We start from the raw sequence: 16,078 nt of genomic DNA on the forward strand, positions 1-16,078 counted from the left end.
ACGTATATAATCAATGTCATCATTATTATTACTATGAGTCTGATCTTACCATTTTATATTCTAATTATGTATGTTGTCCAATGTATACCATGCCATGTTTATATGATTCATATATAAATAAATGATTTGATTTGATAATTGGAACAAAATTGAGATTGAGTCTCCACTAATGATTATTATAGTATTTGAAAATGCGCCATAATTAATTGTAGTGGGCCGGTACAGTAACAAGTTATGCACGTAGTTAAAAGCATGGAATTTAGTTAATTATATACCGTAACAAGTATTTTCAGATATAAACCCGAGTCGGCAGCACCCCTTGGTGATCAGGGAGGATCTATAAACGACTCACACACCCTTTTAGTGGGACAGGACCCCTTTTAGTGGAAGAGGACCCCTTAACGAGCTACTCTCGGCATACTAAATTCAAAACTATATGTAGCTCCCCATTTTAATTTTTTGACGGACCGTTCAAAATTTCGCCTAACTTCCTTCATTGGGACGTCGATGGTACCCTAAGTTTGAATGAGAACCAATTTCATTATGGGACGTAAGGGAAGGTAACTCCAAATTTGTTGCGTTTGGCAAATTATGTATTGTACGATTGCTGCAGTGTACACTTCAAATTCAATTCCAATTAATTTGCTCAATACAAGTGCACCGAGAAATGTGTTGGAAATTTTGACAAAGGTTAAAACGCAATCTTAATATCCACTTGCTTACTGAAACAACTAGGACAAGATAATGAAAGTTATAGATTTGCGTCCGAGTCGTTTTAAAAACACATGAGCCCGATGATCATGAGCCTGAGGCTTTTTTTCATTTTTCATTATTCATTATTTTTATTGATCTATTATTTCCATTATTCTCATTCAAGTCTAAATGAGGTTGACACATCAAGAGTTCGGCAATTTTTGTCATTGTTTGGAATATACTGCTGCCTGCTTGAGGATTCATAGTTCATCAAGATAAACGTCTCCTGCACAATATTTATTATTGTGATGTTTATTGCTGTGCCGTAACATAAATGTCAAAATGTAAAAAAACGGACCGTAGATGTTTACCTTGGTGAACTACTTTCAGGGCATGCAGGGAATCCGAGTCGTTTCGCCCTTATTCCTATTCGCCCCCCCCCCCCCCCCCCCGAGTCGTTTCGCCCTTATTCCCGTTCGCCCCGAGTCGTTTCGCCCTTAGAATGAGTCATTTCGTCCTCCATATGAGTCGTTTCGCCCCTATGGTGGGTGGTCCGAAACAATATGTGGACAACTACAATAAATTTATTTTTCGTTAGATTTTGTCCAGACAGAAATCTTGAAAAAAACAATGCCATGGAAAGAAAGATTCCACATACTAGATGATAACCATGTCACCTGTATCGACTTCGCTGATTTTGTGCCGGCTTCCATTTTGACTTTTTATGGTTATGGAATGTTCTACAAGAGGGGTGAAAGGATATGACTTAATCTAACAACCGTTGAATGTAATAACATAAATGCAAATGTGATGACGTCATATTATTTTATTATTATTAATATTATTTGATTGTTTAAAGATACCACTAGAGATCATTGATTTTATATTAACTATTTTAGAGTTTTTCACCCCTCTTGAAGAGTATTCCATAAAAACCCAAAATGGCAGACAGCAGAAAACTGCATGTATTTTGCCCTAAACTGGCTGTAACGAGAACAGACATCGATATTTTACGGTCAGTTCAAGACTACCGTATACTGCAAACAGTCGTCTGTAAACAATGGGTTTTTGTTATGAATAGTTCAGTTTCATTGTCTGCCGTAGACCTGAAAATACAGTTAATTACATTAGTACATTAATGAACGATACCCAAGGAGCAAAAATATGGGAACTTAATAATCGAAAAATAAAAATAAATAGCAAAATTAAAATTAGCAAATGAATTGTAAAAATATATAATTACATTTCTTCCACATTGTCGGCAGGCTCTGTGGGGTTCAAAGAAGTCCGAGTACTTTCGGCCACGGGAGAGGCGGTGCACACCTGACACATGAAATCCAACTCAACGAGGCCATGTACCAATTGCCGGTAGACGTTTCTGTTGATACCTAATAAAATAAATTCTAAATAAAGACGTTTCTGTTACTGACAAACTACCTAACATAAAAGAAAAATTGAAAATGTAAATGTTGATTGAAACATATTTTATTGCTTTTTAAAAAGAACAAATTATCAGTTATCCTTGGCAGCCAGTAAATTTACAACAAATAGTTAACCACATGGATATAGTCGTTTTCTTGAAATTAAATTTTTCTAGCATGGAGACGTGGATTTTTTAAACTAAAAACTTCGATTTTTAAATATATCTTCATATGTAATGGAAAAGATCTTAATACATTAAACATTCAATATGTAGTTACTATAGATACAACATAAAGTTACTTACCGATTCCACATATTTGGTGTTGCCACCTGTCACAAGCATCGCATTGTATCGCTTCTTGTCTTGGTCGAACAAGGCTCGAACAGGATACACATTGAGCTTCCATATCATGTAGAGTCGTTCGCAGAATTCAGAGTGATATATTTGCCCAAGATCCACAGTATTTATAAGTTTCTTGTTTTTACAGTAATTACTCATTATACTACAAAGATATATTTGTTTAATACCGATTCTATTCGAGATCAAGAAAAGGCCCAAAGAGGCCCAAATTCAAGTAATCAAATAGACTACTCATGCTAAGGATGACCTGCTAATTAAGCAGACAATCCCCTGCAAGGCTATATTGTACCAGGAGTAAATATCCCTTCAGATTCTTTTAACTGCTAATTAAGCAGATAATACCCTGCAAGATTCTCTTGTACTCTCAGTTTCTCCGAGCTGCTAAATAAACAAACAATAGACTCGCTCAATGATTACATCTGTACATCAAGTATATTCTCACAAATTCTTTTTAAAAAACCCACAAAACACGCTTTATTTTAAAACATTTTAATAACAAAATAGGCATTATTTTAACAAAAATGCCATATATAGCATACAACAATTTTTTTTTTAAACATATCTTTTTAATGACTTTTTTAATGTAAACTGAAGCAAATGGACCTAATTAGAAGAAAAACACACAAAATGTAATAATATTTCAGACTGTTTAAAAAAGCACAAAACACGCATTATTTTAAAACATTTTAATAACAAAATACGCATTATTTTAATAACAAGGACAACAACAATGCCATATATAGCATACAACAAGCATTTTTAAAATTTAAACTGAAGCAAATGGACCTTTTAATATTTCATCAGCATAGATGTAAACATGACATGTCAATGGATATTACAGAGGCCAATTTTGCAAATTTGCAAAAAAGCGGTCTCCCCCCCCCCCCCCCCCACACACACACACAAAGCACTTTATAACTAATATATCGACAATATCATTGTGTAGGCTAGTCTTTGTACTTATTAATATAAAATACATCAGGCCCGTAGGAACTGGGATGGTGTGAGGGGAGGGGTTATATTGCACATAATAACATACATATAAATGGTGTTTATGGTTGATAAAGGGTTACAAATTGATAATCTATATCTGATTTGCAACTAGAGTCACGTAAACAAATTTATTCATCATTCACAAACATGAGGGCAAAACGACCCTGTATAGAGGGCGAAACGACAAGGGCGAAACGACACGGGGCGATCAGTAATAAGGGCGAAACGACATGATACCCATGCAGGCGGTGGATACAAATCTATAGCTTTCATTCTCATGGCCGTAACAAATATAATTATAGTTTGTGCCAATAACTTGATAAGCTGATCGGTCACTAAAGTCCGAACCAAAATTGTTAACTTAACAACTACGATAAATTGCTCTCCAACCTTTATTTTGTGTTAGATTTTACCGGTTCCGACTATTTACCTCAGGATACACCAAGACACCCCAAGATACTCCAAAACACCACCAAGATACCCCAGGACTCCATAAATATTTTTAAAAAATGAATTAAAATGTACTGGTATTTTATAAAATATTTAGTGGAAAATGGCTTAAAGAATTAATTTTAAGCCTTAATGACAGCCGATTGCCAAGGGACATAATCGACTACAGTGTTCTTGCTGGGTGAAAATTAAAGGAGGGCGGCCGCACAGCACCACACCCTTAAACCCCCCCCCCCCAAAAAAAAACCCCGAAAAGCAAAAAAAAAAAGGTGGGTGGGGGTGGAGAGCTTGGTGGTTACCATGTTGTTGTGTGTTGATAGATTTTGTGGAAAGACATACTCCTTATTTTGATTACAAATAGTGTATACGAAATACAAGCAAACTCGTCTTTTAATTGAACCGAAGATGTTATCGGTCTGATATTCACTGACAGTTCCGGTTTTGCTTAACCGATCAAAGTTTTAATATTATTATTTTAATAAAGATTTCAAGATATACGGAAAACGAAAAAGACGTTTGTGTGATCCCCTAATGTCGAAAACATTTTTTGTTATTCCCATCTTCATCGAATGAATCAATCGCTGTGATAAAATATTATCGCCAACTGATAAAAAGTAGTTTAGTTTTTGTAGTGGCGGTGTATATATTATATTTTAATGCTAAACACTACCACTTCTGTTGATTTTATAAGCGGTGATATCCCCCCAAAATTAAAAGTTTACAATATGTTATAAGAACTGCTGAATAAACAAAATGACAGAAAGTAAAAATCGTCAGTCACAATCAATTATATCTGTAACTGAGGACAAAATATCAGACGACAGTTAATGGAAACAAAAGATAGAGTGACCGTTCTGATCACGTGACAAATTTGGCGCCAAATAAGTGGGGGGTTTTCAGTCGGAGATTGCCGAATCCATAAAAAAATTAAATGTTTTCATTGGTCAAATAAAATATAACTTTTATTGTTTGTATTAAACATACAAATGGATACAGGTATAGGACAAAATAGAGGCTGTTAAAAATACTGTTAAATTATGTTACGGTAACTGTCGTAAATGTTTCGTCAGTTGTTTTTTCGTACACAACGCAGCTTGTTTCCTTTGATGTCCAGTGTGCAGACTGATCGTTGTGGGTTTTTTTTTTATGTGTGGAAAAATGTGTGCATTTGGAAATAGCGGAGATAGGTGCTGGAAAATAAAGAAGGGCGCAGAAAAATAAAGGAGGGCGGAGAACGTGAAAGGAGGGCGGCAAAATGCAATAGCAGGGCGGGCCGCCCCGCTTAAATGGAGCATTGAGAACACTGGACTATTTACCCCTGCCCAAGACACCGCACAGTCTGTGTGTGTGTATGTATATGTGTATGTCCGGTGATTCGGCACACTTGGTATTTTGCTTAAGTATGCTTAGGAAATTGTCATGTTGTCGGTGTTTTTAACGAATTAAAGTTCAATTTCTTTTTCAATGGTTAATCAACAGTCTGCAAAATTAGCCAGGTGCCTGATACCCGAGACGTGTAGAAATCGCGACGGACGTGTACATTTTTCAATGGTTAATCAACAGTCTGCAAAATTAGCCAGGTGCCTGATACCCGAGACGTGTAGAAATCGCGACGGACGTGTACATTTTTCAATGGTTAATCAACAGTCTGCAAAATTAGCCAGGTGCCTGATACCCGAGACGTGTAGAAATCGCGACGGACGTGTACATTTTTCAATGGTTAATCAACAGTCTGCAAAATTAGCCAGGTGCCTGATACCCGAGACGTGTAGAAATCGCGACGGACGTGTACATTTTTCAATGGTTAATCAACAGTCTGCAAAATTAGCCAGGTGCCTGATACCCGAGACGTGTAGAAATCGCGACGGACGTGTACATTTTTCAATCTCACATGCCTGACGGGCACCTGTTTTAAAAACACATAAACATAAAACTGGACAGTAGAAATGTTTTTTCTAAATACTTTTAAAATTACAAATTGTTTAGACTGGAAATGAAAGTCGTCTAGAAGTGGACAGGTGTAAATTCGCATTTTTACTTTACTGACATCTCGGCTCTTTGACGAGTCAGCCGATCGATACCTCGCCCTCGGAATGACTAGATACCGGAAAGGAAATTTCTGTTTCCTCGCCCCAGTCGTTTCGTCCTAATTTTTTTTATATGTGTTTATACTACAAGTGCATGCATTACATCATCAAATTTGGTATAAAATCATGTGTCCTGTCGCTCAGTAAGAAATCTATAATTTTGGGGTGAAACGACCCACCTCCAGACCATTTTTACACATTCTGCCCGATACTCATATTTATGGCGAAACGACCCGGTGCGAATGGGAATTAGGGATAAAATGAAAAGTTTGAATGTTGGTTCATCATATATAAATGATAAAGCAGTTGCCAACTTCACAGATCATATTGCTAAAGGCACAATGTCTGGAGTGGTGACTAGTCTGCAGAAGAGCAGATTTTGTAGCTTCACATGTGATGGGTCCACTGACTTTACTGGAGAAGACATTGAAAACATTTATTTGCGCACTTGTAACAATGGCAAAATACAAGACAGTTTTCTTCATATCGGGAGTGCCGAGTCGGCATGCATAATTTCATGATAAAGACCTTCAAGGATCTGGAAATACACAATATTATGAAAGAAAAGCTGGTGGGATTCTGTTCTGACGGAGCATCCAACATGCAGGGTAAATTTTATGTAAACAATTAAAGGTATACTCCCACACTTGATGCCTAAAATCTTTATGTTCTAAAATAAATAGTTACCTAATTGCACAACAATTCCACCTAGTTAAAAAATTATCGGTATTCGGGAAAATTTATATTGGTCTATATAAATTTATCAATATATATTATTTCCGTGTATTATTTCGGTTCCATTAACACTGTCGTGCTTCTTTTACTAACTGTCCCAATCGGATTGTTATAAAGATTACACTAGCCAAATCCAGATAATCAATATAATAAACCTGTATGTTGGATTAGTGCCCGTAAATCTTTTTATTTCTCTACGAATCGAGGGCTTTGTGCATTCCAATGACGGTATCATTCGACATAGCTCATAAATTGCATGTTTTCCTTAGAATGAACGAGCAGGCCATAACATTAGTTTGTCTTTATACATTGTTTACTCATATGGCCATATTATAAGTATTACTAATAAATGCATGATATGCTACTTTATGTTACATATACTATACATTTAAGCGGGTAAAATTTGGCAAATATATGGGCATCTAGAAGTTCATTCGGGCAAATAAATTTTACAAGCCCACTTGCCCGAAAGACAAGTGTCTCAAAAAGTTTTTCGTGAAGACTGGATCAAGTATCAACATATTTATTGTTAAGGGTGCAATTTTTATTTTTTTTAGAATTATCAATAATTATATCATAATTTCAAAATAAATCGCATGGGTCAAAAAGCATGTAATTTTGTGCCAGATGCCATTTTGACTTTTTATGGAATACTCTCTAAGAGGGGTGAAGGATATGACCTAATCTAACAATGTCATAACATGTTATGATATAAAAGCAAATGTGATGACATTTTAATTTTTACAAAAATTGTTTTGTTTAAAGATACCACTAGAGAACATTGATTTTATATTAATTATGTCACATACTTTGGAGGCTTTCACCCCTTTTGAAGAGTATTCCATAAAAAAAGAAAAATAGCAGATGGCAGAAAACTGCATGTATTTTGGCATATGCGATCTCAGCGAAGTTGATACTGGCGACATCGTTACAGTCTCATATGTGGAATCTGTGTCACTGTAATGGCTTTTTCACAACTTGTGTCTGGACAACATTTGGAGGAAATGTAACGGTAGGAGAGTGATTTGGGTAGGAGAGTAATTTATCGTAGTTGTTAACAATTTGGTTCAGACTTTAAGGTTGACAACAGTCACGTTTCGCACCCATGTTTTGGCTTCATACACAATAAATAAAACATCCAGTGGTAATTTTTTGAAATGATGAATGTGACAAAAGGTACTTTTTATTTTTTTCATCTTTCAAAACTTAAAATTAATATTTTGTCCAGAATTGTGAAAAAAACAACCCCACCCACCTGTAAAGTGTATCGTCAACGTCCCTAACTGCATTATTTTTTTAAGTCTGTTGTGCACTTTGTTTTTTCGTGGACAGTTTGCACATTTAACATTCGATTTGTTGTCATCTGCCTGTCGTTCATTTGTGAGGCTTTTCTTCACAGTTCTAGAACATTTTCATTAACAATAAAGTGCAAACAAGTATCTAAATACAAAACTTTACAAACCCCTAAAAGTGACTTGACAAATTAAATTTTTCCTTTAAAAAAATATTAAACAAAGTATTTGTCAACTGCGCATAGTTAAGAAACATATTTTTTTTTCATGTAGTGGCCATAAAATCAAAAATGATTACCGTACACATTATATCCATGTTATAAACCATGTGATAATTTAGTGTATGAAATTTAATATCAATATACTTCATTGTGTCTTTCATAAATGTAACTCTTCCATTTTGTAGCTGTGTGCCCTATTTTTATTAATAATTTTGGAATTTTAAAATTTATGTTGATCTACTGCATGGAGTACATTACGGCAATACATTTAGACAATATTTTTCTTAATATGTACGGCGAGTTACTTCCCTCTATGAAGCAAATTTAAAATGGCCGGGATATTTCTTAAGGCTGTCATTGAAGATTTATTTTGTTAATAATGATGCCAAATACTTCAATTGGGATTTTGTGAGTACGGTAGGTGATACATTTTTGGTTTGTGTGTCCATTTGTTGCACCAGTTCGGTTGAGAAACGGTTGAAAGTTGTTTTGAATACCAGCTATATTAAGGGTATTTAAGAAGATGAGGATGTCGTAAAAACCACACTTACTAGTCCCTCTGGACTATTGTTGATCATCATGTAGCTTTCTTTGATACCCGAGTTTTTGTATGTGTGCTAGGATGTTATTAAGCATTCATTCGTAAAGTTTTATAAAGCTTGGACCCAGAAATGAAAGTGAAGAGCTAAAATTCCTTTGCAGCTTTTAAAGCAGTTTCTTAAAACTTTATGTATAATTGTAGAGTTTTCATATCACAGATAAACACCAGGATGCTTTATATTATTAGGGTAAACTAGACTGTCATGGATCAGACAGATCTTAGGGATTGAAAGAGGCCTCTTTTTAGAATTGTCACACCTCCCCAACTCATTGGATTCTTTGATGCACCCGTGCAGGCCTTGCGTGCAATTTGAACGTGATAGACATCATTTTCTAGTCCACTGGACTGAATAGGGTGTATACTACCAAATCAAATCCCATAGCAGGGCTTCTAGAATTTTTATAAAATTCACTAGCCATGGGATCAGTGATTTAATTTTTTTTACTAGCCACGATTAAAAATTCACTAGCCCTACTATACTTTAAGTTAATACATTTTTAACTAATTACATGCAATAGTAATAATCAGATATGTCACCTAAACAGGGAGATGGAGATTAAAAACACTAACATTGGGGGTTGCTGTGGGGAAAGGAAATTCATATTTACAAAATAGATAACTTCAACATTTGACAAAAAATATTTTTAAAATTCACTAGCCGTCGGGCATGGCAGTAGTATTTATCTACTAGCCCAACATTTAATATCGCTAGCCATGGGAGTGGGGCTACCATAATCTAGAAGCCCTGCCATAGATAACAATAGTAACATGTGGCTAAAACTCCTACCTGCAGCATATCACTCGACATAAATGTCACGGATATAAATACTACCACGCCTCACCCTTAAAGTGAATCAGAAAAAATTGGTGGTCAAGCTGCTCATTTCTGAGATAACAAGTAGTGTCTATGACTACCCTAGTTCCGCTCAAAATTTGAGTACTTTGTTTTACAGGTACCCCATACATGTTTCAAGCACAAGGCTACTTGACACAGTGGTACTAGATGACATAAAATTGCATAAATGTTTTGCCCAGATGAAACTTTTTTTTTTTTTTTTTATAACCAACACACTCATTTATCACCAATCTCAGGACTTGTGGTGTTCACTTCTCTATGAAAAGTTGGATGCACCTTGAACTTTGACCTAGCCGGAAGTTATTTGATTTAGTACTATCTGAATTAGCCAGCTTTTGCACAGTGCTAGATATATCTGTCTAGCGCCCCAAGGCTAGACAATTTCTATATATGCCTGACATGATAACTCGTGTTTTACGATGATTGACTCATGATTTTCAGAATTCTGTTGAATTAGGTTTTCTCCAAGTTGCCATTGTTTTGTAGCTTCTGTTTTGAAATATTATTGTTTTAAAAATATTTTATATTTTCAGCTTTATAGTTATCGTTATGTTGTTATATTTTTATGTCGTTACACAATGTGGACTATATTTTCCACTTATGTTTTTATGAGTTTAAATTTGTAAGTGAAATATTTTTGAATCGTTCTGCAGTAAACAAACCATAGCTTACAAAATTAATATTTTGCAGGGCTCGAAACGGCCTGTGGCCAGGTAGCCAAATGCGACCAATGTCCCGTTTGGGCGACTTAAATATTAAAAAATAATGGCATTAGTCGCCCAAATAATAATATGTGGGCAATCTTCATTAGAGCTATAACATGAGCCACTATTAATATTTGTATTCCACATTAAATTCCTGCTCATGTTTCTCTTACCATAATTTGCCAACATCCATTATTTTTATTTTTTTTGGCCACCATATTTTTTGGCGAGTTTTGAGCCCTGGTTTTGTAGCTGTAATTAAATGGGCAAGAAAAAGAATCAATCACTGTTGTGAGGTATAGATACGGCAATTCCAATCCTCGGGACAAAATTGTTTTGTAAGGAACTTGGTAAACCTCAGCCTTTACAAAAAAATATTTTGTCCTCAGGGTTGGAATTACCATATGAGATTCCATTAATGAGTAAAATGCTTTTAAATATGAACATTTTATAAAAAAATTAATGTTTGTTCACTCACAGTACATTTGCAGGGTACATCGTTTTTCAACAACTGGGACTTTATGCAGGAGAGGGACAATGACAACACTAGATGACCTAGAGGTTCTTCACCAATGTGCCGATTATATTGCCATTAATAAACAATATGACTTGAAAATCAACATGAATGAGAAAACTGATGAAGTCACTGTGGACAAGCAACTCTGTCATGCATTTCCCGAGTTAGTTGATCCAAAAATGGTGTTTGGGTTTAGGTGAGTGTAATTCATTACATGTATATATACTTTGACTTTAGGTAAGTTTAAACCATTCCATTCCTTTACTACAAGAAGTACTAAGTTATTTCAGCTCACAAGTTTTGTTGAGTTTTAGTGCGAATAAACAAGCAACTTGTGTTTTTAACAATTGTTGGATGTGTTTATTTGGATGTAACTTATCAACATATAAAGATTATCTAACAGCAGTGCAAAACCCCTTAAAAAAACCCTCATTAATTTTGTAAATACTTGTTTCGTTATTTGTTGTTATTCTCAAGATTCCCGACTAACTGTGATTTTTGTTCTCCCCCATCAGGTTTGTTCATCGGCTGGACTACGCCACCAGTGGAGTATTGTGTGTTGCCTTGACACGTGTGGCCAGTGCAGCTATGCATAAAGCATTTTCTAAAGGAGAAGCTACAAAACACTATGTTGCTCTGGTAAGATAATAATCATTTCTAAGAAAGAGATGTTTTATTTAATGACACATTCAACACATTTTATTTATGGTTATATGGCATCAGTCATGATTAAGGACCACACAAATATTGAGAGAGGAAACCTGCTGTCGCCACTTCATGGGCTACTCTTTCCAATTAGCAGCAAGGGATCTGTTATATGTACCATCCCACAGATAGGGTAGTACATACCACAGCCATTGATATACCAGTCGTGGTGCACTGGCTGGAACGAGAAATAGCCCAATGGGCCCACCAACGGGGATTGATCCCACACCGACCGCGCATTGAGTAAACGCTGTACCATTGGGCTACATTCTGCCCTAATCATTTCTAAAGGAAAAGCTACAAAACACATCACTCTTGTAAGATTATAATTTTCTACAACAGCTACAAAACACTACATCACTCTTGTAAGATTATAATTTTCTACAAAAGCTACAAAACACTACGTCACTCTTGTAAGATTATAATTTTCTACAACAGCTACAAAACACTACGTCACTGTTGTAAGATTATCATTTTCTACAAAAGCTACAAAACACTACGTCACTGTTGTAAGATTATCATTTTCTACAACAGCTACAAAACACTACGTCACTCTTGTAAGATTATCATTTTCTACAAAAGCTACAAAACACTACGTCACTCTTGTAAGATTATCATTTTCTACAACAGCTACAAAACACTACGTCACTCTTGTAAGATTATCATTTTCTACAACAGCTACAAAACACTACGTCACTCTTGTAAGATTATCATTTTCTACAAAAGATACAAAACACTACGTCACTCTTGTAAGATTATCATTTTCTACAAAAGCTACAAAACACTACGTCATTCTTATGAGATAATCATTTTCAAAGGGAGACACTACAAAACACTACATCACTCAAGTAAGATTATCATTTTCTAAAGAAGCTACAAAACACTGTGTTGTAATTGTAAGATAATCATTTTCTAAAGAAACTACAAAACACTATGTTGTAAGTGTAAGATAATCATTTTCTAAAGAAACTACAAAACACTATGTTGTAATTGTAAGATTATCAATTTCTAAAGAAACTACAAAACACTGTTGTAATTGTAAGATTATAATTTTCTAAAGACGATATAAAACACTTTGGCACTCTTGTAAGATTATCATTTTCTAAAGAAACTACAAAACACCATGTTGTAATTGTAAGATTATCATTTTCTAAAGAAACTACAAAACACTATGTTGTAATTGTAAGATTATCATTTTCTAAAGAAACTACAAAACACTATGTTGCAATTGTAAGATTATCATTTTCTAAAGACGATATAAAACACTGGCACTCTTGTAAGATTATCATTTTCTAAAGAAGCTACAAAGCACCATGTATGTTGATTATTTTTTAAAGAAGATATACACATCAAAACTGATGATGATGTAATATCATTTTCTAAAGAGAAACATTTTAGTTACTTTAGGTTGTTCTTTATGTTTGATAGTAGCTGGGTTCGAGTTTTAACCACAACAACATATTAATTTTTTTTAATTCTGGTAATGCTCGTTTCCTATTTGTAAAGGCGTATATTAATATAGGAACTTTGAATAGGCTTCGTTATAACAAAGTATGCTTATTTTAATAATACTACTCCTTCAAGTGCTAATGTTCAAGCTTTGTATTTTGTAACAGGTCAAAAATAAGCTTTGTAAATTTACCCCATCATGTTAAGTGACTTTTACGTTCAGTGTGCTTGCTGTTTAAATATTTTAAATAAAATATCCTGTTTTGTGTCCTTGCTGTTTTTTGTCCTTGCTGTATAATATTTAATATTTGAATAAAATATCCTGTTTTGTGTCCTTGCTGTATAATATTTAATATTTGAATAAAATATCCTGTTTTGTGTCCTTGCTGTATAATATTTAATATTTGAATAAAATATCCTGTTTTGTGTCCATGCTGTATAATTAATATTTGAATAAAATATCCTTTTTTGTGCCCTTGCTGTATAATATTTAATATTTGAATAAAATATCCTGTTCAGTGACCTTGCTATGTTTATTATTTTAAATACTGTGAGGATTCTGTGTGACTACTGTGTTTGACAGCACTGATCATGGACTGTTGTGAATCAGTGTAGTATTATTTATAATCCAGTAAACAATGGATTTCATTTCACTGCAGCTTCATGGTCACACTGACAAGGAAGATATGCTTATCGATGCAGCAGTTGGAAGAGATTCGTCGGTGCTTGATTTCCACAAAATGTGCACAGCAAACCACAAAGAGTGCTCTAACCCGAGACAGGCCAGGACGGTGCTGGTCAGTCTAGAACACGGTTTCTATGATGGACGTCCGGCCAGCAAAGTCCTGTTAAAACCCTTCACAGGTATCACATGTTTTCATTTTGCTAAAGTCCGAACCACATAAATTACTCTCCTGCCATTAATTACCATATTTGACATTTCCCTGACATTATGTCCAGTCACAAATCATGCAAAAACTATTGCGGTGACACGGATTCCAAATATAGATTGTAACCATGCCACCTATATCAACTGATGAAATCTACTACGACGAAAAGCATGTAACTTTTCACTAGCTGCCAATATGCTTTTTATGAAATATTCTTGTGTTTGTTTAGACAACTTTTATATTCCGTCAAATACAAGATAACCAGTATTTGGATTGACCAATGTACAAAAGTATATTTTAAGGTGTGTCCCAAAGTTTTACAAAAACAAATATTTTACAAGCGAAGATGACATTTATGAATTGCTAACATATAGAGAAGACATAAATTCAGATTGTCTTGTGTTTTCAAATGTTCCATTCCAGTTGCAAAATGTTCTTCTGTTTAAAAATGTTCTGCTGTTTTTCGATGTTCTGTTGCCAGATGTTGTTCTGCTGTTTTTAGATGTTCTGTTGCCAGATGTTGTTCTGCTGCTTTTAGATGTTCGGTTGTCAGATGTTGTTCTGCTGTTTTTAGATGTTCTGTTGCCAGATGTTGTTCTGCTGTTTTCAGATCTTTTTTTGTTTTCAGATGTTCTGTTGTTGTTAAATGTTGTGTTGTGTTTAGGGAGGACTCACCAGTTGCGCGTGCACTGTACACATATTGGACACCGGATTATTGGCGACTACATGTACAGCAACCGGACGGACACAGAGCCACACCGGATGATGCTCCACGCCCTGCGTCTCATAGTGCCCCTCAAGAAAACGCCTCTAGACATCGCATCCACCGACCCGTTCGTGTCCAGCGTCGATCCCAAGTGGCAGACATCCCACGTTCTAAATACTTACAAGAACTCACTAGAGAATCAAGATCTAGCCAGTATCAAACATATAAAACTAGACAGCTGATTCGTACTTGTTGTTTTTCAAACCAATGGTTATAAATAATAATGCAAACCTGTCTAAGCACTTAATATTTATCTGGTTTAGAATTTAGAATATTTGGGATTGGTTTTGACAAGATTCCGGTTTGTCCAGAGTCTGGTCTAAACAAGTTTCACTGTACATGTTTTCAGTTAAAAAGTGGCACCAGATCAAGCACCGTCATATTAGTCTATTTTTACATTTGTGATAAATGACTCCCAATTAATCAAATAGTCTTTTCTTAATCAATTCGAGATTAAAGTTATATAATGTTGTCATTTGGCATAAACTGTACTTTTCACAAGAATTCTAGACGAAAATTGAAATTTTCCTAAAAATCTACGTCACATCTATCAAAACAACACAATTTTTTTTTTGTCTTCAAAAATTTTTAGTTTGGAAAAAATGTACATGTAGACATTAACTACCTCTTTATACACTTGACCATCTGTCATCAGGAATTGTTTGTGGTTTCCTCAACTTGGATAACCAAAGTATTGGTAAACACCCGATAAGGAGGTGTGTATTATATTAAGCTGCAACATGTTATGACACAGGGTGGGTTTTTTATGCTTGTGGTTAAGCCATCGGTGGTAAGGCTGGTACATGTATGTACACGGTTCACAGCCTGGTACTGGCTACCAACCAGAGTGAGTTTTAATGACTCAATGGGTAGGTGTAGGTAGTACTAAACCAAATAACTTCCGGCTGGGTCAAAGTTGGAGGTGCACCCAACTTTTGATAGAGAAGTGAACACCACAAGTCCTGTGATTGGTTATAAATGTGAGTGTGTTGGTTGTAAAAAATAATAGTTTAATCTGGGTAAAAAAAATGTGCGATTTTATTTCATCTAGTACCAATGTGTCAAGTAGCCTTGTGCTTGAAACGTGTATGGGGTACCTGTAAAAAAAAGTACTCGAATTTTGTGCGAAACTAGGGTAGTCATAGACGCTACCCGTTATCTCAGAAACGAGCAGCTTGACCCCCATTTTTTTCTGATTCACTTTAAGTGTAAGGGGTGGTAGTATTTATATCCGTGGCGTTTATGTCGGTTGATACGTTGCAGGTAGGAGTTTTAGCCACATATGTTACTATTGTCGTCTATGGGATTTGATTTGGTAGTATATAGTATAAGGCCA

At 35.1% G+C, this 16,078-nt stretch overlaps 1 protein-coding gene across 6 annotated transcripts; it reads left to right on the plus strand.

Moving 5' to 3' along the window:
• The first annotated feature begins 571 nt into the window (after window positions 1–571).
• Window positions 572–15,165, plus strand: LOC121378758 (RNA pseudouridylate synthase domain-containing protein 1-like). 6 transcript variants are annotated; one of them, XM_041507060.1, is made up of 5 exons: window positions 572–690; window positions 10,907–11,128; window positions 11,448–11,571; window positions 13,746–13,950; window positions 14,641–15,165. In XM_041507060.1, the coding sequence occupies exons 2-5, from the start codon at window positions 10,953–10,955 to the stop codon at window positions 14,922–14,924; spliced, it is 789 nt and encodes a 262-aa protein (XP_041362994.1). In that variant the 5' UTR covers window positions 572–690; window positions 10,907–10,952; the 3' UTR covers window positions 14,925–15,165. The 6 variants fall into 6 exon arrangements, with proteins under 6 accessions (XP_041362994.1, XP_041362989.1, XP_041362992.1 ...); XM_041507055.1 differs by having other exon boundaries at window positions 589–690; window positions 10,896–11,128; XM_041507058.1 differs by lacking the exon at window positions 572–690 and adding an exon at window positions 6,364–6,614 and having other exon boundaries at window positions 10,896–11,128.
• The last annotated feature ends 913 nt before the right edge of the window (window positions 15,166–16,078 follow it).

Source organism: Gigantopelta aegis, chromosome 8 (genome assembly GCF_016097555.1).
Source record: "Gigantopelta aegis isolate Gae_Host chromosome 8, Gae_host_genome, whole genome shotgun sequence".
Classification (NCBI taxonomy): domain Eukaryota; kingdom Metazoa; phylum Mollusca; class Gastropoda; order Neomphalida; family Peltospiridae; genus Gigantopelta; species Gigantopelta aegis.